Raw genomic sequence first — 26,830 nt, 5'->3', positions numbered from 1 at the left:
CACCAACTAGTAGTTGCATAGAGACGCTGTTTCTTGGTTACTTTTGTAGAGTTAAAAATGGAGGAGACGGTCAAAAAGGACACAACAAAGTTTCAGGTCTCACGTTTACAAATCAAAAACTCTGCTTTCTCTAATCAAAATATATTCTATCCTTAATATTCTGTACTAATAGAAAACATGACTTTCGAAATAACTCTTAATTTAATTTAATAATATTTTTGTTCTAGTTATACTTTTAATAACATATCATAGAATGTTGTTACTATGATTCTATGTTTTTTTATATAAGATTAGTTTTGTCAATTATATAATATCCTTTTTGATTTAAAAGTTTTCTTAATCTCATTAGTTTTTTTTTTAAGAAAAATATCCTTATTAGGAGAGGAAGAGAGTATTTCTCTTAATCATTATGAGGTCTGCCAACACTTTTTCTTGTTTGTTCTGAAGTTATTTCTTGCTGAAATTACTTTTACTCCACCTCAAATTCCAAACATATATCAAATACTTTTAGGAGATCAAATACTTTTTTTTAGCTGCCTAGTCTTCCTATATTTTAATAAATAATGTTTATGTTTAGGTGAATGCTTTCAAATTCTAGTGCGATCTCCCAAAAGAAAAATAAGGAGAACAAAATTATGAATAAATAAAACTTTATTTATTTTAATTCTATAACAAAATGGAAGTATTTCAATAATACTTCATTACTCAAAACTAGAGGTAGTATGATTATAGATTTCCATCCTACCATATTCCAAATTTACTCCTTTATAATGTCCATCTTCTATTATATTATACACTTTTCGTTAAGTTTTTATTACTCAGTCCTTTTTTTGTTTTGTTTTTATATTTATGTAATACTTGATAAAAAAATCCATTTTATTTATTATTTAAAAATTATTTTTATTTGAAGTATTTGTTATTTGACATTTTGTTTAATGAGATGACATCATCATTATGTGCATACTCATTGTTAACAAGTATAAATTTTCTCATAAAAAATGAACATATACTTAATTTAATATTACTTAAGTATATAACAGTTACATATTTTATTTTTACAACTCAGAAACAATCATGCTTTTTAGGGCCAACATGTCCTATCCCTTCCCCTGCAACTAGTGAGGCTGAAGGAAATATTAAAATCGGTGATGAGCATGAAGAAAATAACACAAAAGCTGAACCTAGAAGAGCATGTAGCAAAACCGCACACAGAGCCTGAAGCACAATTAACTTCTCGCCACATGCGGTACATTCCCAATACTCACTATTTTTGTTATTATGGTTGTTAATTGCAACTCTTTTACATCTTACATTTGATCGTACAACATTATGTGTGGTATGGTATGTATTTTGGATCATGCTCATTAATAGCAACTAATTAAGACAGTTGAATTTAATGGTACCAATTAAAAACTTTATGAACTTTAGACTAGTGATAATGTTTGGTTTTGACATTATCAATATAATCTAGTCATTATATGTAAGTACATTTATATCTAGCTAAATGTCATAAAATTGATTTAAAAACTGACAATTGTATTCACATACGCATGTATGAAGTTTAACTTACGGCTGAAAATTTCAAATGCGCAGGCATCTTGAAATATAATTAACATTTTGACTATGTTAATTTAATATCAATTATTCGAGTGAGATTCGGATATAATGCTGCCATCCAAAGCAGTTATACATGTTTTTTACCCAAAAAAACAAAAATGATTTATTCACAAAAGTAATTTGGTGGGGTAATTAAGTTCAAACTCTCGAAAAGTTTGAATGGCATGCATGCAACATAGTACTAAAGAAAAATATAGAACCAGCCTAACACAAGCTTCGGATGCATATCTGATTTTAACCACCGTGTTTGATGACGCAAGCAAAATCACTATTGACAACTACACGATGACATTCAGCGTGCGTAAAAAAAACTCAATCTGGAGGGCTTAAACACGACAAACAAAACAATGCCAGAATAACGTACCCTTGGCTCTTCTAACTTCTCCTTTCTCCTTTTTTTTATCACTTTCTTTTACTCTTTGGAGTACATAACATCCCTATTATCCGAACTCTATGGTATCAACAATTTACCCCACCCTAATAGCAATCTGCAACTGCATCCATTAAATGTGTACACAAAGAAGACATCACCTAGTTAGCTCTACACATCTCCAAGTCACTAACAAATGAAGAATCCATTCCCTATGACATCCTGCATTTCAAGAGGATGAATTCAATGAACATAGCATATTCCATGAACCAACGCTGTCTGTAATGAGAATGAACAGGAGATACAGTTGAGAAGAATTTACAGCTAAACATGCTTAATTTGATTAATTGACGCACCTCATACACTCCCAATATATACTTATCTTAACCACACCAATTACCAGTACTAGTACTCATAGCCATCACCTGCAATCCCTATCCATAGTCAAACAACACCTGCATTAACATATAAGCGAAACTTATGCAGAAACGAAACAAAAGAAAGCAGTATACATTGAAAAGACTTGGCCTAGATACGAAACCTTAGTAAATATGAAAATAAAAAACTGACTGTACGCCACTACCTAACACTAGCAGTTCTCAGAAACCTGCTCATTGTTTCTTTTGGATATTTCTTCGGTGCTTCCCGATACCCTTGAGACACGGGGTAAAATATCTTTCTGTTTAGTTTTAGAATTTATTATATCAATTGTCTCTCCATATTGATCTACTCCCAATGCAGGATTTTGCGGATTATCTCTTGGATCTCGACTGTGGATAGGGGGAGCATCAACTTTCTCAGAAGTCACTTCTGACACATGAATAACCTTATCAACCATTACAACACGAGTTTCTTCAGTGTTACCCTGCGTTTGATTTGATGATGTTAACACCTGCTGGACCTTCATGACATCTGATTGGGTTGAAACAACACTGAAAATAAAATCAATAAACAAGTTCCTGAATATACACTGCACTTAGATTACTTGTGAATACAGAAAAACTATACGTTCAGAAATAAATTGATTTGGTGGAAAGAAGTGGTACCCGCGTGTAGTGCCCTGGTCAATAGGATTTTCAGTTGTTTGTTCTTCTGCTCTAGATTTCTTATTTTGCCCCAGATCAACTAGTGGATCACCAACTTTACTAGTCATGTTTCCCCTCCCTCTTTTCCGTCTGCCTACAAGATGTCCATCTGGAAACAAGAGAGCACTTTTTCCATTCACATCTTTCGCTTCAGATTCAATCTCACGTCTTCTAGCATCATCTCGAGAGGGTACCTCAACTATTACTTTAGGTTCTTCAAAAGAAAATCCAGTTTGTTGTCCCTTGCCAATACCAAGTGGTTTGTCATTTTCCAACTGCTTTTGCCTGCTGCTCCCATTATCTGTATCAGAAACCACAGGAGCATTTCTGAAAATAAGCTCGGAGCACCGTTTTATCCATGAGAATCGAACAGGGCTAGGAGGAGATCCAGCAGATGACTTCTCCACAAATGGAGTATCAAACCCATTGCTAATTTTATCACCACCATGTGTGAGAGGTGTCTGACGCTTCGAGTTCTTCCTTGAAGATATTTTCTTTTGGCTAGACTCCATATCAGATTTAAGCATTTCAGTGATAGCATTATCATCAGAGACAGCTTTCAAATCTTCTAATTTTTTCAATTCTTCAGTTTGAGCAAAAATTTCAACTCTATCAGCATGCAACAGTTCTCTCTGTTTTTGGAGCTTGTCCCTTTGAACCTCAAGTTCCTCAATACACTTAGTAAGTTCAGCCCATTCCCTATTTCTCCTCTCGCGATCCAAATTTATTTCTGCCCGCTCAGTTTGAAGCCTTTTCATTTCCAAGGAAACCTGTTCCAACTCTTTTGTCAATTTCTCCTTACGAGCATTAATATGGTGAAGTTCAGTGTTCTTTTCTTCCTCAAAAGCCTTCTCTCTTTCCTTCAAATAACTTTCAACTTCTTCGCGTCTCTTCTCAATGAGGTTATTCAGCTCCTGTTTTTGCATTTCAATGTCCCGCAAGAAATCTGCCCGCTCTTGCTGCATCTTGCCAAACAACTCAGCATGTTCATGTGCCATCTTGTTCATGAAGTTTTCACGTTCACTGGCAAGAAACCCCAAGTCTTGGGTGTACTGATTACGCAAATTTTCTTTCTCTTCTCTTAGTTGGTCACGCTCATTCTTAATAAAAGTGGAAACCACCTCCCTTTCCTTTGCTATGAATTCTGCTTCTTTCTGCAACGCTTCCTTTTTTTCATCAAGAAGCTCCCACTCAACTTCAAACTTTGCCTTCTCAGCTTTGAGCTTGTCTGCCTCAGCCAAAAGCTCCAACTTCTGAGATCTGACAAGGTCAATCTCTTCCTTTAGTTTCACTTCCAAAATTGACAACTCGCCAGTTTCACTTTTCACAGCCTCAAGTCTCTCCTTGTCAATGTCAACTTCTCTTATTTTCTTTTCCAGTGATGCCAACGACTTCTGCAGATCTTGCTTTGCTTGTTCAATATTATCTTTCTCCTTTTGCAAAAGCACTTTGTTTAGCTCAAACTCCTTCTCAGCAGCACTCAACCTTTGATCTTTTTCTTCAAGAGCACTTGACAGATCCTTCAGATCCTTCTCCTTCTCACTCAGTGACCTTGACAAAACTTCCAAATCATGCTGCCTTTCCAGAATTTCATCCTTATAATGTTTAAGATCAACCTCCTTCAACTCCCAAGCCCGTCTCTTTGTCTCAATATCATATTCAACCACTTTGCGCTTCATTTGTAGCTCAACTTCCAAATTATATTCTTTAGTTTTCAGTGCGGCTTCCTGACCAGCAATAACTTTCTGAGTTTCATCCTACATTTTCCCAACAACAATAAAAGAATAATGATATAGAGAAAAGGATCAGAAATTAAAATGGAAAGTAAACAATGGTGAGAAAATTTACAGATTCTATATTAGAAAGTTTCGCTTGAAATTCAAGTAACTCTTGTTCTTTCTTACTCAGCTCAGTTTTCCATTTAGTAAGTTCCTGTTTTCACAAAACATAAATCCACACATGAACAAGACAGATAAAATTGTTAATACTAATATCGTCAACTGAGATATATTAACAAACCTCTTCGCGATGCATTAAAGTGGCTTCCTTCAATTTTAGAGTGGTTTTCTCATCATGTAGGGCTTCACGTTCTTTTTCAACTTCTGCTTTTGTGTCCTCCATCTCTTTTTGAAGACGATTTAGTTCCTGGGATCTACTCAAAAATTGTTCCTCTCTCTGGTTGAACAAGGATTGTGATTGAAGTAATCTTTTCTGTTCTTGTTGCAAAGCCTTTTGCCTTTCAGAAAGGGATTGCCTCTCAAGAATCATCTCCTTATCTTTTTCATCACAACTGGGGAGAGAAAAGGGGAGAGGGAGAAAGATCAAGGTAATTTTCAGAATAACATGAAGTTATCAACATTTTCAATGATCAAAGAGAGATTATAATCACACACAGGGTGCAGAACTTATAACCACAAAACTTAATCACATTTCAGCTAACATGTTGCTAAGTGTTAAAAGGAGGTACGTTAACACTTAATTAGTTGCGTCATGCATAATCCTGTCAATTGTTTGAATTAAAAATTGAGTGGTTATATTAGGTATAAGAATATTCAACTACGGAACCTGAAGCAGACAAATAATTTGATTCACCAACGACATAATACAATGTCAAGGCACAACTTAATCTGCTTATGTGCTCCAAATCACAAAAATGAACTAGGGAGATAATAAGTAACCGGCTAACTTCATGCAACTGTTGCAAGTATGAGTAACATACTATGACTTGAAAGATAAGATTTTCTGCTTGTTGAGGAAACTCTTAATACGCTCAAAGTCACAAAGATAGTAAGTAACATACTCAGCCTTGAAAGACATTAGCTGCCGCCTGAGATTATCTTCACGGGCTTCAACATCACGAAGCTTCCTCTCTGCAGAGTTATGATATCGGTTAGCCTCCATCTGCAGAGATTCTGCAGCACGCACCTTTGCTTCAGCATCTGTAATTTTTTTCTGCGCTTCATCTATCAATTGGCTTGCTTCAGCAAATTTACTCTCGGCTGCAACCTTTATTTCAGCACTTTCTGTACGCAGCTCATGCAAGGCCTTCTCAAGCTACAAAAGACAAAAAATACCCCCTAGAAGTGTGAGAAGAATAAACATATGAAAAAGTGAGCATGTATGGTTTTGACAGAAGGAGAACTATTCCATAAACTTACACTAGCGATACATGCATCTTTGATGCTTACAGTCTTCTTCAAACTTTCTTCACGTTTCCTTGATTCAGTTAATGCAGATTTATTCATTGCAGAATCATGTTTATGCATTAACTCGGATGATTCAGCCAAGGCTTTTAATTGTTCATATTTTGAAGCCAAATCCTTTTTCTCCAATATGAGAAGACCCATGTGGTGCTGGTGATCGTATATCTGCACAACATCATACAGGTCAAAACGAAAGTTAGAAAGGACTGATAGATTTTGTTAGCACTAACAGCAGAAAAATAAATACTGTCTCTAATGAAAATGAAAGACAACGTAAACCACTCATGGAGCATTCACTTGAAAATTCAATTCAATTAAAGGGGTAAAGTGTTGCTTTAGGTGATAGCAAAGAAAACCAGTTCACAGTACTAGCAAATTAAGCATCAACTCGATTTGCTCATTTGACTTTGCAAGTGATGGATGCTAACCACCCAATCAAGCAGAAAAACTAATTGAAAACTATTCAAATGACAAGGAAAACAATGCAAAAGGGAAGAATGCAATACTCAATAAAAGAAAGAAAACTTTGCTATTTGTGATACATGCACAAAGATCGACAAAAGCAATGGAAATTTCAGAGTAATATTAATTGGTGGGCAACCAAATGATTTCAGCTGAATTAACACCCAGATGACAAGGAAACTTTATAAACTATTAGGAAACAAATTGAATAAAGAGTTTAAATTTGTGTTGTCTTCGACAAGATATCTTCACATTCATAGCTGTGAAACTAACCCCTTGGACTCTTAAGTGTTTAATAGGTATTTAGGGAAAAGCCCTCTTGGAGTGAAGACTCTAGGATTTACATACTCCACTTCCACTGCAATAAATCAATGGTAGTTTACATTGAATTCAATCCACTACACACTATCAATGTATATAAAATTAACTACACACTTCAAATACACAACTCAAAGCATTCTACAAAAGTACAAATAGCCCGAATACACAGTTTCACACCAATAGTACAGAATTCTGAACAAGGGCTTTGGCTTTATATCCAATCATAACATTACCAGGTGCTGCTAATCACCAGCAATTTTGTTTAACGAACATGAACAGAGGACCTATCCACCATAATTATCACGCAGGTTGGACTGCACCAAAGAAGTAATAACACAAAAAGAAGATCTCGCACTCGAATAATCAAGATACCATATGAAGCGACGTCGACAGTGAAATTCATCATTGAAGTATATCTTAAAGAAGAACCCAAATAAATGATTGGTCATCTCAAAAGACTATTTATGGGTATTAAATAAATAACCCAAACGCACACAATATCAAAAACCCACTCAAAAATAAAATCTCCCAACCTAACAAACTACCTCACTAATCCGATCGCATTGCATAGTCCAATTAACGGTTCCGCCAATTTAATTCAATGAAAGTACAATTCAAAATTAAAAATAAGTTAGAGAGGGAGAAAATTACGAACCTCAGCTTCGAGCTTAGCGATGTAAGCTATGAGGGCAGCCTTGTCCTTGTGCTTAATTGATTCCTCGTCGAAGCCAGCGTTGCGAAGGCGCTTCCAGATCTGATCATCAGTGAGAGGGCTTTTCAAAACCCTAGAACCAGGCGTAATGGATAAGGGTTTGGAGGAATTGGGAGTCGATAACTCCATCTCTGACTCCGAACGCGATTCTTCAAAAAGCAAAACCCTTTCTCAATCTGCGTTCCGCTTCACTAATCGTGGCGTCTTCTCTGTTCACAGCTCCTTATTCTTTACTTTGGCTTTGGAATTTAATTTGTGCGCCCTGGGACTTTGACAGATTGGAACGTTGAAGGAAAACGTACTTTACCACTCACTCACACAATAAAGCTCGTTCGCTACTTTTTTTCTCGAGAGTGAGTGTGGATGTTGTGTTTGCGACGTGACAGAAGCTAAACGACCTCGTTTTGACTTTTAATATTTATAATTTTTTATTTTTTAAACGTCTGAATTAAAACTGCAGAGTCGCGATTCTCGGTGGAAAAGGAAGGCACGAAGAGGTTTATTATTTTTGGAAGGAATAAATTTCTAATTAGTACATCCCAAAAACATTCTACATTTGATACTTTTGTAGGCACTCGGTAAAGTTTATAAATTTAATGATATATTTAAAATAAATAAGAATAAGTAATATAAATCTAAGTAATTTGATTAAAACAAGTATTGTTTATGAATCACTATTATTTTCAATACACGTGCAACTTTAGGACTGACTTTACCTAATGTAATATATTTTAGAAATATTATTATACTTTAGAATCAAATATTTATTTACCATTCTAATTATAATATATTTAAATTTTAATATGAATAATGAGTACTATTTATCATAGGTAACAGGCAATGAAAATTATAATTATTAGATGGATACGATAATAGAATCATTAATAATCTCATTAAAAACTATAAAATTAAAAATTATTATTTATGGTTATGATATGAATGTTCTTCCGTCTTAAATTCAGAAAGTGTCGATAAAAAGGGTTGAATAATTTATGAGAAGGTTGCTAATGTACTCTTGATTTGATTGTGGACAGTGAGAAATAGATACTCAGGTGTATTGAACAAGAAAAATAGTTGGATAAATCTTATAACAACAATTTGGGTTCTTTGTCACTTTGGCAAAATAATTTCTTTACATTCATTATTTTAATTACATAACATTTTTTATTGAATCAATAATGGTGTAAAAAAAGGTTTACGTTAACTTTAGAAATGATAAGTTTAATTTTTAAAACCAATTATTGTTAAAAATAAATTAGAATATATAATCTATTATGCGTAAGTTATAATTATAACATACAACATGTATAACATTAAACGCATTTTTACTATAATTATCGTCATAACTGATATAAAATATTTATCTCTTATTTTAATTATAGTAGAATTAAGGTTTTTTAAAATATATTATTTATTTTGAAATTAACTCAAACATGTAAACAAATCCAACAACATCATTAAAATAAATAAAACTGCTTTGATAATTACAAAATTAATTAAGATAATGAAATCTAAACATTTTGTGTATGAGATTGGATATTTATAAGTGGTTCAATAAGTAAAAAGGCCACAATAAATCAAACAAAGATAATTTAATAATGGCTAATGTAATATGAAGATGGTAAAATTATGTCTAATTCAATTTTATATAATATTTCTGAAAATTAAAAAATTAATTATATATAATATCTATAATATTTACTTATCTTTTTAAGTATATGTGATATCTATAATATTTACTTATATTTTATTCTAATAATGTCTATTTTAACCTAAATTATTTCAATATTATAAAAAAATCCAAAACATGGCTACCAAATAATTGGAAAATATATGTTCAGTTCAAACAATGAGCTGAGATTCTAAAAGTAAATATGTTAGTACTTGGTAATCCTAAAAGTAAATATTAATTTGTTTTAAATTAAAAATTTTGGATAGTCATAGCTAATTTTAAGGCTTAAATGTTTACTTTGTCGTTAAGAGGTAAATTTTTGTTTTGTACCCGATTTTAAAAATGATTGTTCTATGTTAAGAGATAAATTTCTGTTTTGTATCCGATTTTAAAAATGAAGATATTGGATTCATGAAAATTGTATAAATAAAGTAATGTTCGTGTTAAGTTCAACGTAACAGTGTTAATTTCTCTCCTCTGTTGTTAGCTTTTTCTCTATACTATTCGACTTTTTGTCTCTCTTCCAACTAAAGTTTTATCTCTTTCCCTTTTATATCTTTCTTGATGGAAATCAAGATACATACTTAACCAAGCAGAGACACGGAGTGACTTAATGGTTTTTTTTCAATATATATTATTGCCTTTGACAATCAATTAAACTTGTAAGGTCCTTCTCAAAACCCATCTTTTTGTCTTTAATAGGGCAATGTTCCTTCATTTTATTATTAAATTATATATATTATTTGCCACACGCATGAAACATTTCTGAGATTTTTTTCTGTGAAATACGTACCAATGTCTGGAGCAGACAACTTTACTGACACAAATATTTTCTTTATTTAGTTTGCCAACAGGGCCTTCATTTTGTAATAAGCCAGTACTGAAAACCATGGTTCCTCCTGCATGCCCCACTCATAATCAATTCGGTGAAAGGTTTCTAGCTCGTGCATTAAGAAGGGCGGGGTTAGGGAATGCTATCCCTTCTAATCGTAAGTCTACTGTGAAGTTACATGTATTAGTTTCTGAATTTGTCCACCAAATTCAAAATAAACGAAAGCTTGCATTGAAGGAAACTGCTCCTAAAGTTGAGACTGAATAAAACTAATCTGCATATTATAGAATATAATACTGAATTCCTGTTGATTTTGCAATGCATAGAATGGAGGTGGCAAGATAAAATAAGTACCTCTACACCTGTATGCTTGTAATTTTTTTCTGCAAATTTGTCTTTCTTAGTCATATTCAATGAGCAGCATCATTGTCTATTCAATAGTTGTTTGTTCTTCAAGTAAAAAATTGTATATACTTCTAAAGCCTTCTGCATGGAATAGAAATCTCAAACCTCAAGTTTTTATGTTGGAGATCATATCATATCAAACTCAATTCTGCTTAGACTTATTGTTTGTATATACTTCGGCCATGAACTCTTTCTTTCCTTGTCCAATACTTTCCAATTTCTTCACTGCTATTTGAGTTCCATATGCTAGAACTCCCTTATACACTGACCCAAAACCCCCTTGCCCAAGCTTCACAAAAAAGTTATTGGTGGCAGTTTCAAGGTCCTTGTAGTTGTAACAGATTGACATACCGGTTAAATTTTCCAAGAAATTGGTCTCTTCTGAGCCATCTGAAGGAGACTCGGGCACCCTTTGTTAGAGTGGCAGCGTATCAGAGAAGAGAGGAAGATGTTTTAAAAAGGTGGAACCGAGAGAGTTAGGCAATGAAACAAAGATGCAAAAGATTTAGAGAAAACGATTAATTTTCTTATTGAAGTCAGCAGTATATATGTACAAAATGTAAACTGTCTAATGACAGTTAAATCAGTTGTGATTCTAGATTTACATTCCTAACACTCCCTCTTAAATCTAAAATCACTAAGAGACCTAATTCCAAGTGATCTTCTAAGCTTTTCAAATTTATTCTGTTGTAGAGCTTTCGTGAATATATCAGCTTCCTGTTCATCCGTGTTGCAGTAGATCAGTTCCAGTTTTCCTTCGTTGACCCGTTCTTTGAGATAGTGAAATTTTGTTTCGATGTGCTTGCTCCGTCCATGAGATATTGGGTTTTTGGCTATATTAATAGCAGATTTGTTGTCTATCCTTAAGCATGTTGGTCCGTGACGCTTGATCTTTAGCTCTTGCAAAATGGCTTCTATCCAAGTCCATTGACAAGCAGTCTCTGCTGCTGAGATGTATTCGGCTTCACACGATGAGAGTGCCACGACTGTCTGCTTCTTAGAACACCATGAGATGGGGGCTCCCATAAGCTTGAACAAATACCCGTAAGTACTCTTCCTGTCTACAAGATCACCGCTCCAGTCTGCGTCACACCATACCTCCAAGATGTTGGTAGTGCTATCAATTTTCCTGGGAAAGTAAATTCCGTAGTCTAAGGTACCTTTCAAGTATCGAAGGATGTGTTTTGCAGCTGTCATGTGCGATTGTCTGGGATCATGCATGTATCGACTGATGAGACCCACACCAAAGCTTATGTCTGGCCTGCTGTTGCAGATGTAGCGGAGTGTCCCGACTATCTATCTGTATAGCGTTGCATCTACTTTGCTTTCATCCAGCTGCAGTGAGAGCTTCATGTTGGCAATAACAGGAACTGATGCGCTGTTGCAGTCTTTTAACTTGAACCTCTCCAGAGTTTCGAGAATATATTTCCTTTGATTCATATGTACTCCCTCTTTGGTTTGTATAAACTCTAATCCAAGGAAGTATCCCAAGAAGCCAAGGTCTGTCATCTCCAGATCATTCTTCATCATAACTTTGAATTTTTCAATCTCTTGCACTGAGCTCCCAGTGACCAGTAGGTCGTCCACGTACAGACATATCAGCAAGGTACCTAGCTGATCATAGAACTTGACATATATTCCATATTCAACAATACATCTTTGAAATCCATACCTGGTGAGCAACGAGTCAATATGCTTGTTCCATGCTCGTGATGCCTGACGAAGACCGTAGAGAGCTTTGTTAAGTTTATAAACCTTCAGTTCATTGTCCTTCTTGATGAAACCAGGCGGTTGACATACGTAGACTTCTTCTTCGAGAACCCCATTGAGAAATGCTGATTTGACATCCATCTGGCTGATACTCCAATTATTTGAATTGGCAATAGCCACCACGATCCTCACTGTCTCCAATCTTGCAACAGGGGCGTACACATCAGTGAAATCGATCCCAGGTTGTTGCAGAAATCCTTTAGCAACTAGTCTAGCTTTTAACTTTGCCACACTCCCATCGGGTTTGTACTTAGTTTTGAATATCCACTTCACCTCTATGGCTTTCTTGTAGGCAGGTAAGTCCATCAACGTCCATGTTTTATTCTTCTCGATAGCTGAAATCTCCTCAATCATAGCATCCTTCCAATTATCATCTTTGATAGCTTTCTCCCATGCTATGGTTTCAGTACCTGTAAGTAAAGCATAATGCAATATATCACCTGTGTCTGCAATGTCACTGTCTCGGAATAGCTCGTGATCTGCCAGTCTTGTCGATGGGAAACACGTTCTTCTTGACCGCCTATTATTTACATCCTCTGTATTAACTGTCGGAGTGTCTTGGTCATGGTTTCTCTCCTTAAACAACGTAGTAATCACAGTACTGGGTGGATCATCTGGGGTAGTCTCACATGTGTCCCACTTGAAGACAGTAGATTCATCAACAATCACGTCCGTACATATCACAATTCTTGACTTCACTGGATCATAGAGTCTATATGCTCCAGTTGGATGATAGCCAACAAAAACGAAAGTTTCGCTTCTATCGTCCAATTTCTTTCTCAATTCACTTAGGACATGCTTATAACAGACTGATCCAAAAACCTTCAGGTGTCGCACATCAGGTTTGTTTCCAGACCACGCTTCTTCCGGTGTGCTAGTTGGCAAAGCTTTGGTTGGGCTTCTATTCAGTAAGTATGCTGCAGTTGAAACTGCTTCTCCCCACAGATGATGCGGAAGACCCCTTCCTTTGATCATACATCTGACCATATCAAGAAGCATGCGATTCCTCCTCTCAGCCAATCCATTATGTTGAGGAGTGTAGGGGGCTGTGACTTCGTGTATAATCCCTTTTTCAGTGCAGAATTTCGACATTTCTCCTGAGTTGAACTCACCTCCTCCATCAGTGCGGAGAATTTTGATCTGCTTGCCCGATTGCCTCTCGGCCATGGAGCAAAAATTAACAAAGTAAGTGTAAGTTTCACCTTTTCCTTTTAACAAATAAACCCAAATTTTTCTAGAAAGCTCATCCACAAAAAGTAGGAAGTATCTGTTACCTCCCAGAGATGACACGTCGAATGATCCACATACATCAGCATGCACCACTTCTAGCAGCTGTCTCGCTCTCTTGTAGACACGTTTCTTGAATACTGATCTTGTTTGCTTTCCTATGGTGCAACTTTCACAAACTTTCTTAGGTGCCTCAATTGTACAGATTCCACTCACAAGCTTCTTTTCTTTGAGTTGCATCAAGCTTCTAAAGTTTAGATGCTCGTAACGATAATGCCACAGCCAATTTCCTTCAACACTTGTTGCTTTCATGCATTGTATCTCCGCTGTATTCAGATCTACACGAAATGTGTGATTGCTAGCAATAGGAGCTTTGAGTATCATTCGTTGCTTTTCGTCGAACACTTTGATGTGTCCTTGTTCCATTTTCATGGTGTATCCTTTCTCGTGTAGCTGACCAAGACTCAGAAGGTTGCTTCTCATGGTGGGTACGTAAAGAACATTATGCATGTATACTGGCCTTCCATCTTTACGCGCAATCAATACCTTTCCCGTGCCTTCAGCTCTTATGGTACTATTATCAGCGAATTGTATTATGCTTTTAACACTAGTATCAAGATCGATCAGCCAATTTCGATTTCCTGTCATGTGGTTGGAACACCCTATATCCAAATATCACGATGATTCCTCATTTGCATGGCTCGTCTTCCCAACAAGAGACACGTATTCTCTTTCTGCAGCATTCTTTGTACAGTTGTCTTCAACTTCGCTTGTCTCAAGTACTTGTTTTCTTTGAGTAATACGACTCTCATAAGTATTTCTTCCTTGCGTTGTAACAGTCATTAGCACTACGTGATCAGAATCTGATTCTTGTTCGTCTTTCACTAGGTTAACTTCGTCATTCTTCTCTTTCTTGGCATTTTCATTATGCCAGCATTCAGACGAATAATGGCCAAATTTACTACATGTGAAACATTGCACGTTTCTTTTGTCGACATTTCTTCTGCCACCTCTTCCTCTGTTTCTGCCACCTCTTCCTCTGAAGTTTCCTTCCTTTTGATCATAGTTAATGTCATCTTTGTTCTGATCTTGGTTATTAGCGGACCTTCCTCCGTTTCGGCCTCCACGACCACCTCGCATTCTGCCTCTTCCTCTACCAAATCCACGACCCTTTTGCATTTTGGCTTGTAATGCTTGGCTGATCTGTGTTGCATCTTGTTCTGCGACTTTCCTTTCTAGCAGTCTCTGTTCGTGAGCTTCAAGTGAGTTTTGCAACTCCTCGACTTTCATTTTCTCCAAATCTCTACTTTCTACAATCGCCACAACAATGTGATCATACTGGGGCGTTAACGTACGCAAGATCTTATGGACTATCTTCTTGTCCTTGACAACCTTGTCGCATGCACGCATTGCGTTGACAATTACTTGGATCCTACAGATGTACCCTTGAATGGTTTCTTGTTCCCCCATGTTCAGGAGCTCATACTGCCGCTGTAGTGACTGTACCTTAATCTCCTTTATATTTCCAGCAGTTCCATACCCATCTTGTAAGATCTCCCATGTTTCTTTGGTCGTTGTCGCCTTTGACACCTTTTGGAATATCGCCGACGAGATGCATTGATGCAAGATCATGCGTGCTTTGCAGTCTAATTTTCTGTTCTCTTTATACGCTTTCTTTTCTTCATCTGTAGCATTCTTTGCAGGATCTTTAAACCCATCTTTGACAATTTCATCGATCTCATGAAAACCCAATATAGCATCCATCTTTACGCACCAATCTTTAAAATTCTTTCCGTCAAATAACGGTAGGTTACTTTGGATCATCCCTGCCATTCTTCAGCGTAAAATCTATTTTGCTGCAGAGTTTCTTTACTTGACTACACCTCCCAGATTCGAAACCTGGCTCTGATACCACTGTTAGAGTGGCAACGTATCAGAGAAGAGAGGAAGATGTTTTAAAAAGGTGGAACCGAGAGAGTTAGGCAATGAAACATAACCAGGACCAAAAGCAGGTTTCTGAAAGCTTCCCACACTGTCCAACAAGAAACAATTCCACGAACTTCTCTAGAACAACATAACAAGGCAAGAACAGTTTCCACGGTAAGATGTTTGGCAACCAGCTAGATCGGTTTTGGAAAACGGTTGAAGGAGTGTGCTGTTAGGCGGTGTACAAGGGTGTGTTGCCTGAAATTTGCCACTAAGGGGTTCAGTGCTAATACAGTCATTGGTCATGGTGCTTTTGGTACCTTGTAAAGGGTGTGCTGCCTGAGAATGGTGACAAGGTGAAGAGGAGAGAGAAGAGAGAGAAGAGAGAAAAAGTTGGGTGTTAGGAAGAGCACAGGAGAGAGGGGGAAAGTGCAGAGGAAGTTAACGTGGTTACTATCGAACAGGACTTCCTTCATACAATTTTAACAACTTTAGGATCTAATCTCTACACTTTTAAAACCGGAAATTAAACAGAAATTAACCTCTTAACATAAAGACGAAGTAAACATTTAAACCTAATTTTAATTTAGTTCGTTTTAAGTTATCTTCAATTTTGAAAATGTGATGACAATTTCTGTTAGTATAGAATTGATGATGTTGATTCAATATCATATGTTAATTCGTGATTTTTTATTTTTTTAATTTAATTTTTTTAATTTTTTAATTTTTTTCTAAAAGAAATTGTCATGTATTAAATGAGGATCCTCTCATGTAACAAAGATAGTGTGTGAAAAATCTCAATTTAGGCTTTTTATTTGTATTTTGTCTCATCTCAATCTTAATTTTTTTAAATTGGAGAAATTTCATTTTTTTCCTAAATACAAAAAAATTTAATTTTTATATAGATGTATAATGATATTTTATTTAAAATTGATATTTTTATTAAATATTTTTAACAATATTAAATTTATATTTTACATTAAACTTTATTTAAATTTTGTTTCAAATATTTATGTATTAATAATTTATATACAAAGGCTAGAGTTGGTTTAAAAATAAAATATTATAAATTCAAATATAAAATTTTAATAATATTAAATTTATTTAAATTTATATTTCATATTGACCAATTTTACCACCTCTAACAAATGTTATAATTGTTATAATAATATTTTTATTAAAATTTATATTTTAATTAATATTTTTAATAAGATTAAGTTTATTTAAATTAATATTTTACACTAAATTTTATTTTGATTTTTTTGAAATTTTAAATATATTTATTTTAAATTGTTCTAAAACTATTTTAGAATTTTATATTTAAATTTATAATATTTTACTTTTAAACCAACTCTAAAATTTGTATAAAAATTATTAATATATTAATATATTAATATTTGAATCAAAATTTAAATAAAGTTCAATGTAAAATATAAATTTAATATTGTTCAAAATATTTAATAAAAATATTAATTTTAGTGAAAATATCATTATATATGGATACAAAAATTAAATTTAGTCTTAATTTGAAGAAAGACAAAATTTCTCTAATTTTAAAAAAAATGAACTAAAGTGAGACATAATACAAATAAAAAACTAAATTCAGTTCACATGATATTTTTACCAATTGTGACATATGTTACTGTCGCTGTCATGGCACACTATCTATGTCATGTGGCATGATCCTCAATTGACACGTGACAGTCTTTTTAAAAAAAAATTAAAAAATGGACTGACACGTGACATTGAGTTAATGTCTGTATTAACGAAAAGAGCTAAATTGTATCACATTTTCAAAATTGAGGACCCAATTAACATAATTTAAAACAAAATGATCGAATTGAGATTGATGTACAAATATGACGAGAATCAAGTTTTAACTTTATTATCTACCTTACCTCCATTTAGGAATTGGTATTACCTGGACCATTAATGGTCCTCCTTTAATGTAAGGAAGTATTCATATTGAAATTAATTATCTTACTTATTAAATAAAATTTAAATCACATAAAATTATTATAAAATTTTATAAATGCTCTAATTGGTTTATGAATAGAAGTTTAATGTTCTAGCTAGGGGTGGACAAACTGCCCTATAGTTCACTGCACTATACAAATTTATAATTAACTATAAATTAGTTTATGAAAACTATAGTGAACTTAAAAATAGTTTAGTTAACTGAATTGAATTAAGTATTTTTTTAGTTAACTATAGTTTAGTTTAGTAAACTATTTTAACTCAAACTAACAGAATGTTTTGGCACTGTCCTTAAATATTAGCATTGCGCCCAAAATTAACAACAGTGATCCAAATCTTTCTGTAAATTGTTTATGAATGGTAATAAGTGTCAGACTTTTGCTCACTACACCCTATAATTATTAATTGTTGTTCTATAATTTTTGAAATGACCATTTTAATTTTTATGATATGTTTTCTTTATTACGAAGCCTTTCGAAATAAGTTTTATTAAACAAAATTTTTTAAAGAACTTTTTAAAGAACTTTAAACAAAATTTCGAAATATTATTTTATTATAATAATTATTATAGTTAACTTTTTAAAGAACTTTAAAAACAGTTATATATTTATTTGTCCATATTTTATATATATATATAATCTAAAAGATAATTCGGAGATAATTCGGACATGTATATTTGTTTCTTATTTTTTTATGTTGCTGAAAAGAAAAGCAAAGAAGTAAAAGTTTCAAATTAAACCTAAAATACAGTTCAGAGTTTAAAACAGTTAACTATACTCTTAATAGAAAAAGTTTGGTTTTTCTAAACTGCACTAAAAAACAGCATAATTCAGTTTTTATAAAAACAGTTCAGTTTTTGTAGTACAAAATAGTATAGATTATCTATAATTTACTGTAACTAAGTTAATTATGCCCAACCTTAGTTCTAGCTCTTCTACTCAAAATATTGGTATCAATCATTACTCTAATTAAATACAATACATATGTAAAATCAAATATATTTGAAAATAACTTAAAGTTTACCTTTACAATAAGTTGTTCATTTCATTGTTGAGTTTGTAATATAATGAATAAAATCACGCGTAGTTTATAAGGATAATTAACTACTAATGAAAATTACAATGTTATGTGAAAAATTAGATAGTTATATAAGTGTAATTACTACAAAAATAACAACATATTTACAATTAAGTAATCAATATAAAGAGTCAAATATATCTATTTTTTAAACATAATTATTCATATATATAATTTTTTTTGAACGCGCTAGTGTTGGAAAAGATTTAACACTAGTTATTTTAGATAATACTTTGTCATATACATATTTCATTTATTGTTGTTTGTTAAACTTAAAAACATATAAGGATGTTAGACGATTTAGTCTTATAGATGATCTTGTCTTAACAAGATGAACAATAAAAATGGAAAATGAAAGAAGTAAATGAGAAGAGGAAATGGATGAAGGAAGAATGGAAGAAGGAAGAATGAAAGAAAATAACCGAAGAGGACAATGGCTTTGAGAGGGACAAAGCATAGGCAATCAAAAATTTTGAGAGAGAGAAATTTGGGGGAAACGATGGTCTTTTGAAAAATTGAGAGAAATGGAAAATGGACGATCGAAAGGAAAAATCAAAGAAGTGAATGAGAAGAGAAAATGGAAGAAAGAAGAACGAGAAAAAACGAATGCTTTGAAAGAGACAAAGTGCGCAGTCTAAAATTTTGAAAGAAATGAAGGGATTTAGGGGGAACGATGGTGGGTCGAAAAATTGAGAAGGCTATGTTTAGGCAAAGATGACTAGAAAATAAAAACTTTGTAATTTTGTAAAAAAAAAACTTTAAATGTAAAATTTTGAGGAGGAAGAGATGTAAAAGATATATTATTATTTGAAAAAGTTATAAACCTCTTTTTAGAAATAATTAAAAACCTCACTATTGTTAGTTAGATAGTCCAGTATAATCATTCTAAATCAATGAGGGTTTTTTATAACTTTTGAAAAATAACTTCCACAAAATAATAATTTCTTTTTTGTAGTGTACAACATGGATTAATTCAATTAGGATGCTGAAGAGGCAGTACAAGAGACCCAATGGATGAAAATTTTCATTTAATGAGTGCATACAATAATTATATGTTTGCCAAGACACTTTTGACCCAAAATCATTTCAGGGTTGTAGCTGATATGAATGAATTGTAGAACAATTTGAATACTCTAGTTTTTCCTTTCAAACTCTCTTATCTTAACCTAACCTATCTCAGTATGTTAGGATGTTGTTTGAATCTCTTTACTTGGATCCCTATAATTGTTAAAACCAAAATTTAAGGCAAACAATACAGTTTGCTTTGTTACACTAAGTACTATAATTCAAATAAACATCGCCAAATAAACACTGAGTACTTATTAACGTTATTGATGTCCAAACATGGAAGGATGAATGAAACTCTAATGATTGTTCCAGAAATTATAGCATTAAAAAAAATAAGTATATCATCATTAGTTCTATGCTCCACATGTGCTCATAATCTTAAATGTACTCAATTTAGGGTCTTTAGTTGCATCAATTTCATAAAGTAGAACTTTCACTATATATTTTATGATACTTCTAGAAGTTGTAACACTTTTATAACCTTGTTTATTGCATAATTTATGTTCTCCCCAAGGACAGATAAATTTTTCTATTGTAATCATTGTTGACCTTAACTATTTGATTATTTATTCATCTCATTTTATTGGTTTTTGAAGTTTTTTTTTTCTTGTAAAAAGAATATCTATAAGAGTAAGAATTACTGAAATAATTATTGAAATAATTAAATTATTAAAAAAAGAGTAAGAATAATTACATGTGGAGCCTAAAATTTATTGTATTTACTGAAATTGATAATACATACTTTGTACATAACTACGCAAAAAGAAAAAAGTTAAGATTGTGATAAGAAAAAAATATTTGAAGATATGTGTCAATTTTGTAAATGTAAAATAAGTCAAACAATTAAAAAAATTATGTAAAGAATAATATTATATATATATATATATATATATATATATAAATAAGTATCTAATAAATTATGAATATTTTAATAATTTAAACGAGAATAATATAATAATAAAATATAATAAGTTATGAATATTTTAGTAATTTAAATTAGAATAAGATAATAACAAAATATATATTGACACAATTATAAACATGAAAACTCAATAAAAATGCACATCATTCTTATTCTCATACTTAATTGAAAAAAAATAAATATTACTTATATACATACACGTACCTGATTAATGCAAAAGTTTCCGTTAAAACGAAAATGGATTTAAACAATACGAGAAATTTATTTGTCATTTTAACAGGAAACTCAACTCACTAACATTTGTAAAACATAATTACTTTCATAGATAAAAGATCTTGAGTGAACTGAAAAGAAACAAGACATCGCGTTTAAAGGTACACTTTTGATTTTTTATCTTTTTTCTATTTTTATAGACACGTAGGAGATTCATTGTTATAAATAATCCAACGACACAAGTTCTATTGACTGAATCTCGGGTTACTACCGAAAAGTAGGAGATTCATTGTTATAAATAATCCAAGTTCTATTGACTGAATCTCGGGTTACTACCGAAAAGCTCGTCAAGCCCTGGCCTAAGTCTTAGATTTGAGGAATCACAATGACTCTAGATTGAAAACTAGATACTAAGTATATGCTTAAGGCAACTATTATGTTAATTTCAAAATAATAAATCTATCATGGTTATATTTGATAATAATTAATTTTAATTAAACAAATCACTAAAACCACCATTTTAAAATAATTAGTTCGTTTGGGTGCACTTAAAAGTATAAACTTTTATATAATAACGTATGGAAAATAATATGTATAACGTTGAAACGAAAAAAGAAGTTAGAAAATACATACATGTACGTGTGTGTACAAAACGTGGCTATACAGAATAGCTATGAAGCAAACAGTAGATAGATTCTGTTACATATCAAAACCAGCTTTATTTTTCTGGTGGTAGTCACTGATCCACCCTTCTATTAGCTTTATCTCAGTCTCCCTCTGCTCTACCAACCAACGAGGATCATTTTGAGTCGAAGGGCGTAAATCTATGTGGTGAGCACCTGAGGAACAGTTTAAGAAAAAAAAATAAGTAACTTTTGATATCAAAAAATTATTCAAGGAAAAGAATATGTTTTTTAGTTCTTATGCTTTTGGTCAAACGTAAATATCGTTCCTATATTGATGAATTTGGTCTCAAATTCTAAAAAACATTTGGCTTTAGTTCATATTCTCTGAGAATTTATTATTAGAAGAGCCTAAACCAATCAAACATCAGTAAAAGGCCCTTGATAATGATTAACTAAGAGTATAAGAACTAAAAACACATTTTTTTTCATGTTTTAATGTTATCAACAAGCTTGAGAACTCTCAGGAACTCACTAGCACTCTATCTTTTAAAAGTTTTATGAGGAAGTTTCATGTAATTGTTTAATCAATAAACCAAAATAACAGTAGTTATAACTTATAACAGTGACACGTATGGAAAAATAAACAAAAGAATAGACTCGGATACATACAACAGGAAATTAACAAATTGCAAATAATAAATGTCTTTACCTTCTTCAGTGACAAGTGAAACAACACTTTCAGATATATTCTGCAAAACGCTGTACCAGAAACAATTTGCGTGTTGGAACTTGATAACATCTCTCAAAGATAATTTCTTGGAAAAAATATAAAACATAGTAGCCAAGATACTTGCAGAATAAAATAATATATCACCTTCCACCACTCCATGGATCCAAGAGACCATTTGAGAAAATTATATTACTTCCAAATTTCTTCAAGGTGGTATGGATATCCTTCAAACAAGTTGCTCAGATATTAGATTAAAACAGCATTTTATCAGAATACTGCTTTTTAGTTTTAATTGATCATGCATCATGCAATCAATCTGTTTGAATAAAATCACCAAGGGATAGGACCATTTATTTCAAACTACCAGCTATCTTTCATTCATTTTCTGGCAGAATGAATTCGTGTTGCAAGTTGAAAGAAACTTCTGAGAAAATTGATATAGGCAGATCTACAAACGCAACGTAGTCAAGCAAGAACAAAAAAAGTGACCTGCAGTCACCTCGTTAATCATATTGCAGGTTAACACATTAGCGTGTGCATTAATACATGCAAGAGTACATTTCTATAGAGAAGGAAATCTCATTATTATCAGAGTGACAATGTCACAGAAAATGCATGTTATACCATATAGACAAGATTTTCTATATTAGCACACTATTTACTAGGTCACCCGAAATCACTGTCTACACTATGCTCCATAGCATTATATTTTTCCTCTTTTCCTCGATCAATTATTCGTCCAAGTCATATTTAATACCATGTCACCAAACTATTTCACAACTAGAAAAATAAAAAGATAAATATGTTTTTGATTCCTTAACTTTTAGTAAAAAATTTTAAAGAAAGATTAATTTTAATTTTCACTAAAAATTAAGGAACCAAATACATATTTAATCAAAAAATAAATAACTACTATCTCAGCCTTTCCACACGCCCTAAAACTTTTAAAATTGACTTTTTTCTTGGGAGGGGGGAGGGGGAGGGGGAGGGAATTATGAACTAAACCAGAATTTGAAATGATGGCAAAATTTTTTAGTCTCAATAATGGAAATGTAACTAAAATTTAACAGTAATTATTTACTTACATGCCCCCCGAATTCTGTAGTAATCCATTTTGGCCTTGGCTTCACTCCAAAATCATTCCAGCATTCCTCTTTAACAGAAGTGTAATTATACTCATACGGTGGAAACATGCTTGAATCCTGGTTGCTAGACATTGGCATAACCATTTCAGTGCAAGCCTACACAATGAAAAAGAAAAATGGAACAAACTAGGATTAAAGAAGACACATTACTCAAGCATTTGTGCTACTAGGCCTCAATGCTTATTCAGCAACAAGTGAAATTAAAAGGAGAAAAAACAAGTAACTCTTGTAAACCTGCCAATCCCAACCACTCATGCCATGAGGATCATCATCCAGTTCAAAACATTTTTCTTTTCCAGTATAATTGTAGTAGACATTCACTCCTTCATATATCCGCTCCAGAATATTAGTTCCAGCAGGAGCCCCATCAATCCTCTTACAAACCTATAAAACACCATATTTATAATCATATTGATTGGTGAAGACTCAATCAAGCCCAATTGTATCCTCAAGTTCTAAGCCAAAGTGAAAGGAGAGAAGAGTTCAAGTGAGCATGGAAAAGATGGTGTCTCAAGGAGCACGGAAAGCATGACCCAAGCATGTATCACACCTCCTAGATGACAGCCACATTGGAGAAAACTCTAGATTTAAAGTTGAATTTTCAGAACATCTATAACTATATATAGCCGTCTCCTTTATTTGTAATGCACAATGGATTGGATGGAAATTTCAGAGTTTTTTTATCTTTTGTCTCATGAGGAAGTGATAATCTTCTTTGACTATTATATTAAAATCCTAGGAATTCTCCAATACACTTATCTTGAGTTTCATCTTAAGTGACGTATTCTCCATTTTCAGTTCTCCGGCTTTTCTATTTCTTGTAGTTTCATTACTTACATTACTTGTTATTGTTCTTTAAATTTCACGCCATTTTCTATTCCATTTTCAGTTCATATTGTTTCCTTTATTCATGTTATGTTCTTGTTTCAATTATCGTTCATTTATTATTTAAATATATAAAGCAAAGCCGATCACGATTCCTTCGTGTTATTAGGCAAAGTTGCAGTTCATTATATGGTTATGATGATGCAAGGATATTTAAATTATGAAAGCTTTCAATGCCTAATTGTCTTCTATTACTAAAAGACTTGTCACTAGTAAGCCATATGATTACACATACTCTGAAATCAAAAACCATACTAACCTCCCTGATAGGGTGTCCAGGCAAAGTCATCAAAAAATCAGAAGGATATGGGTAGTTCACCATCGCTAAATAACTATATGCAGAATCCAACCAGTCATACAGGTCTCCAGTACTCTTCAATTTCCTTCAATTAGCTTAACTAAATTAGTACAACAAAAAGACTAATAAAACATGGATATCACCACTCACAATCGTGCCATGCAGAAAAAGACATTTTTAAATGCCTTACTGACATAAGTTGAAGGTTTTGGTCAGGCGCTCAAGACCATTATATGTTTGACCCGTAGATGTTATTTCATTCCAAGATTGTTTAATATAGTTAAAGCAAGTGAAACTTTCACGCTGTGGACATAAACAATGGACTAAAACCGTTAGTATAGTATACTAATCACAATACTGACAAATACCTGAACTATGGCGTAACGCGTTGACCTACCTTAAAACTATTTGAAACAATGTTATAGAAAGTTTCCGGTGGCACGATGTCTTCAAATTGAAGAATCGGAGCTGAAGAAGCAAGTGCTCCAACAGCAATATGAGGATACTTGAGTCTCATCCAAGCAGCCAACACTGCAAAACAATGTTCAAAAGGGTTATAAAACTAACTATTCACCATTCACAATGACCTGTTTGGGTTTGCTCAAATCATATATATATTTTCTCTTCGATTGTAACTATGTCCAAAAAGCTAGCAGTTAGTTTGTTTCATAAATTCCTATCTCTTTACCTATTAATATTAATAAGATTTTTTGCTTTTTAGAATGCCGTAGACTTGCAGAAGAGAAAGGTTACTCCCACTTCTACAAAGACGTAACTTTACTTATTCAAATAAAGTGGACTAACAAATCCCTATATGATAAACACGTCCATTTTGCATGTTTATTAGTAGTTCTTATAGAGGATTAGATGTGAGAAATACCACTTACTTATGGACTTGGTAGTAATGCCCCATACAACACGGTATTACTAATGTGAAATCTCAAAGAGGATTGAACACCTCGAGTAAGAAATTTCCATGACTGAACATTGCAAATAGTTCATTGACAACTTAGAATTAGGAGACTTCCAACAGAAACCACTGGACTCTAGTACCACGTTAGAATTTGAATTTAGACATACTGAAAACCGAAAGTCAGCTCCATAACATAACAGAGGGTTGCCCCCACTCATTTAGCAGTTCAATTATCTCGCCATATCACTAGCTAACCTGAAATCTCCGGTAATAGTGTTACTTACTTCCACCATATGATCCTCCAAACAACACAACGGGGCAATCATTGGCGGAGAAATTTTGCTTCAGATCAGTGATGAGAACGGAAAAATCAGCGAGCGCCTGTTCAGCGGTGAGATACGACAAGGTAGTGGCATCCTTATACGCTTCCTTAGCACTTCCGAAAGGCGTGGACTCGCCGTAATATCGATGCTGCCACATTCACACGCGTAGAAACAAGTTGTAAAATCGAGAAATTTCGTTTGGGAACAATTACTGAAATGAAGGTGGATAATTTATTACGCAAAGGAAGCGGAAGGCTTACTTCGGGGAAAACCACCATGGCCCCGAATCGAGGGGCGATTTCCCAGACGAAGCCAGTGTTCTGGGCGAACCATTCGATGTCTCCTTCGTTGCCGCAGTACAAGAAAATTGGGCCCAAGCGCTGGGGGCCCACCCAGTGTTCGGTGCTGATGAGGTAACGCTGCGGGAACGTGGGTAGGTCCGAGAAACTGAAGTGGTCGAGGCGCTGTTGGAAGTACCTGGTTTCGTAGTGAAATTGCGGTGGCGCGAAATCGGTTCCTGTTGCTGCCGATTTTCTTAGGAATCGCGGGGAATGCTTCAACGCCAGTGATCCTGCTGAGTGGGAGACCACGATGATGACTGCAACACTGAACACAAGCGTGCTCAAATTCAATCTGTGTTCTCCCATTGTTGCCAAGCTCAACCAGCTTGCCACTCCCAGTCAATTGCAAAGTCACATCCTCTAGGACCAGACAATCGGGGTATGGACCTTGGTTTGAGTTTGGGCCTTAGGATTACCCTTTTTTTTTCGAAACCATGCAAAAGTTGTTGTGGACCCAAAATCCTTGCACGTGCATGAGCTCATTCTTCTTGCACCCCTTCATGTCCATATCCTTTTCTAGTGAGAGTGCAGAAAAACAAGAATACCCTTAGCAAAAATTTAATCATACTTGAGAATTATTTTTATCAGCGCTAATCATATTTAGTAGAGCTGTCATAACCGATCACTCGGCCCGGCCTACCACGGGTTGGTTATTTAGTGAACTAACTCAACCTGACTCATTTATTAACGAATCAGAAAAATTCGAATCC

General features: G+C 33.6%; 2 protein-coding genes across 6 annotated transcripts; both read right to left on the bottom strand.

Moving 5' to 3' along the window:
• Positions 1-1,822: 1,822 nt before the first annotated feature.
• Positions 1,823-8,144, bottom strand: LOC108346093 (protein CROWDED NUCLEI 4). Of its 2 annotated transcripts, XM_052872095.1 has the most exons (9): positions 7,714-8,144; positions 6,231-6,440; positions 5,873-6,126; positions 5,092-5,362; positions 4,921-5,004; positions 3,034-4,829; positions 2,571-2,919; positions 2,344-2,421; positions 1,823-2,209 (listed from the first exon to the last, which is right to left on the bottom strand). In XM_052872095.1, the coding sequence occupies exons 1-7, from the start codon at positions 7,897-7,899 to the stop codon at positions 2,577-2,579; spliced, it is 3,144 nt and encodes a 1,047-aa protein (XP_052728055.1). In that variant the 5' UTR covers positions 7,900-8,144; the 3' UTR covers positions 1,823-2,209; positions 2,344-2,421; positions 2,571-2,576. The 2 variants fall into 2 exon arrangements, with proteins under 2 accessions (XP_052728055.1, XP_017440561.1); XM_017585072.2 differs by having other exon boundaries at positions 2,344-2,919.
• A 13,252-nt stretch (positions 8,145-21,396) lies between these two features.
• On the bottom strand, positions 21,397-26,494 carry LOC108323898 (uncharacterized). Of its 4 annotated transcripts, none has more exons than XM_017556712.2 (10): positions 26,040-26,493; positions 25,741-25,927; positions 24,941-25,074; positions 24,734-24,846; positions 24,505-24,628; positions 23,595-23,744; positions 23,301-23,456; positions 22,360-22,439; positions 22,195-22,244; positions 21,397-21,698 (listed from the first exon to the last, which is right to left on the bottom strand). In XM_017556712.2, exons 1-10 carry the CDS (start codon positions 26,424-26,426, stop codon positions 21,559-21,561), a joined length of 1,521 nt encoding a protein of 506 aa, XP_017412201.1. In that variant the 5' UTR covers positions 26,427-26,493; the 3' UTR covers positions 21,397-21,558. The 4 variants fall into 4 exon arrangements, 3 of the variants coding, with proteins under 3 accessions (XP_017412201.1, XP_052728053.1, XP_052728054.1); XR_008246626.1 differs by lacking the exon at positions 21,397-21,698 and adding an exon at positions 22,580-22,663 and having other exon boundaries at positions 22,193-22,244; positions 26,040-26,494; XM_052872093.1 differs by lacking the exons at positions 24,505-24,628; positions 24,734-24,846 and having other exon boundaries at positions 26,040-26,494.
• Positions 26,495-26,830: the final 336 nt, after the last annotated feature.

The sequence above is a fragment of the Vigna angularis genome, chromosome 1 (genome assembly GCF_016808095.1).
Source record: "Vigna angularis cultivar LongXiaoDou No.4 chromosome 1, ASM1680809v1, whole genome shotgun sequence".
Taxonomy (NCBI): domain Eukaryota; kingdom Viridiplantae; phylum Streptophyta; class Magnoliopsida; order Fabales; family Fabaceae; genus Vigna; species Vigna angularis.
Note: the sequence above shows the minus strand (reverse complement) of the source record. Positions and strands in the feature narration are given on the sequence as shown.

Bases quoted from the DNA above. Each gene is read 5' to 3' on its own strand.
- LOC108346093 (XM_017585072.2), bottom strand. From the start codon at position 7,899: ATGGAGTTATCGACTCCCAATTCCTCCAAACCCTTATCCATTACGCCT. The intron at 5,005-5,091 runs GTTTGTTAATAT...TTGTGAAAACAG, and splicing joins CTTTAATGCATCGCGAAGAG to GAACTTACTAAATGGAAAAC. The intron at 2,920-3,033 runs GTACCACTTCTT...TTTTATTTTCAG, and splicing joins GACCAGGGCACTACACGCGG to TGTTGTTTCAACCCAATCAG.
- LOC108323898 (XM_017556712.2), bottom strand. From the start codon at position 26,426: ATGGGAGAACACAGATTGAATTTGAGCACGCTTGTGTTCAGTGTTGCA. The intron at 22,440-23,300 runs GTAAGTAAATAA...ACTTGTTTGAAG, and splicing joins CTACAGAATTCGGGGGGCAT to GATATCCATACCACCTTGAA. The intron at 21,699-22,194 runs GTAAAGACATTT...ACTGTTCCTCAG, and splicing joins TTCACTTGTCACTGAAGAAG to GTGCTCACCACATAGATTTA.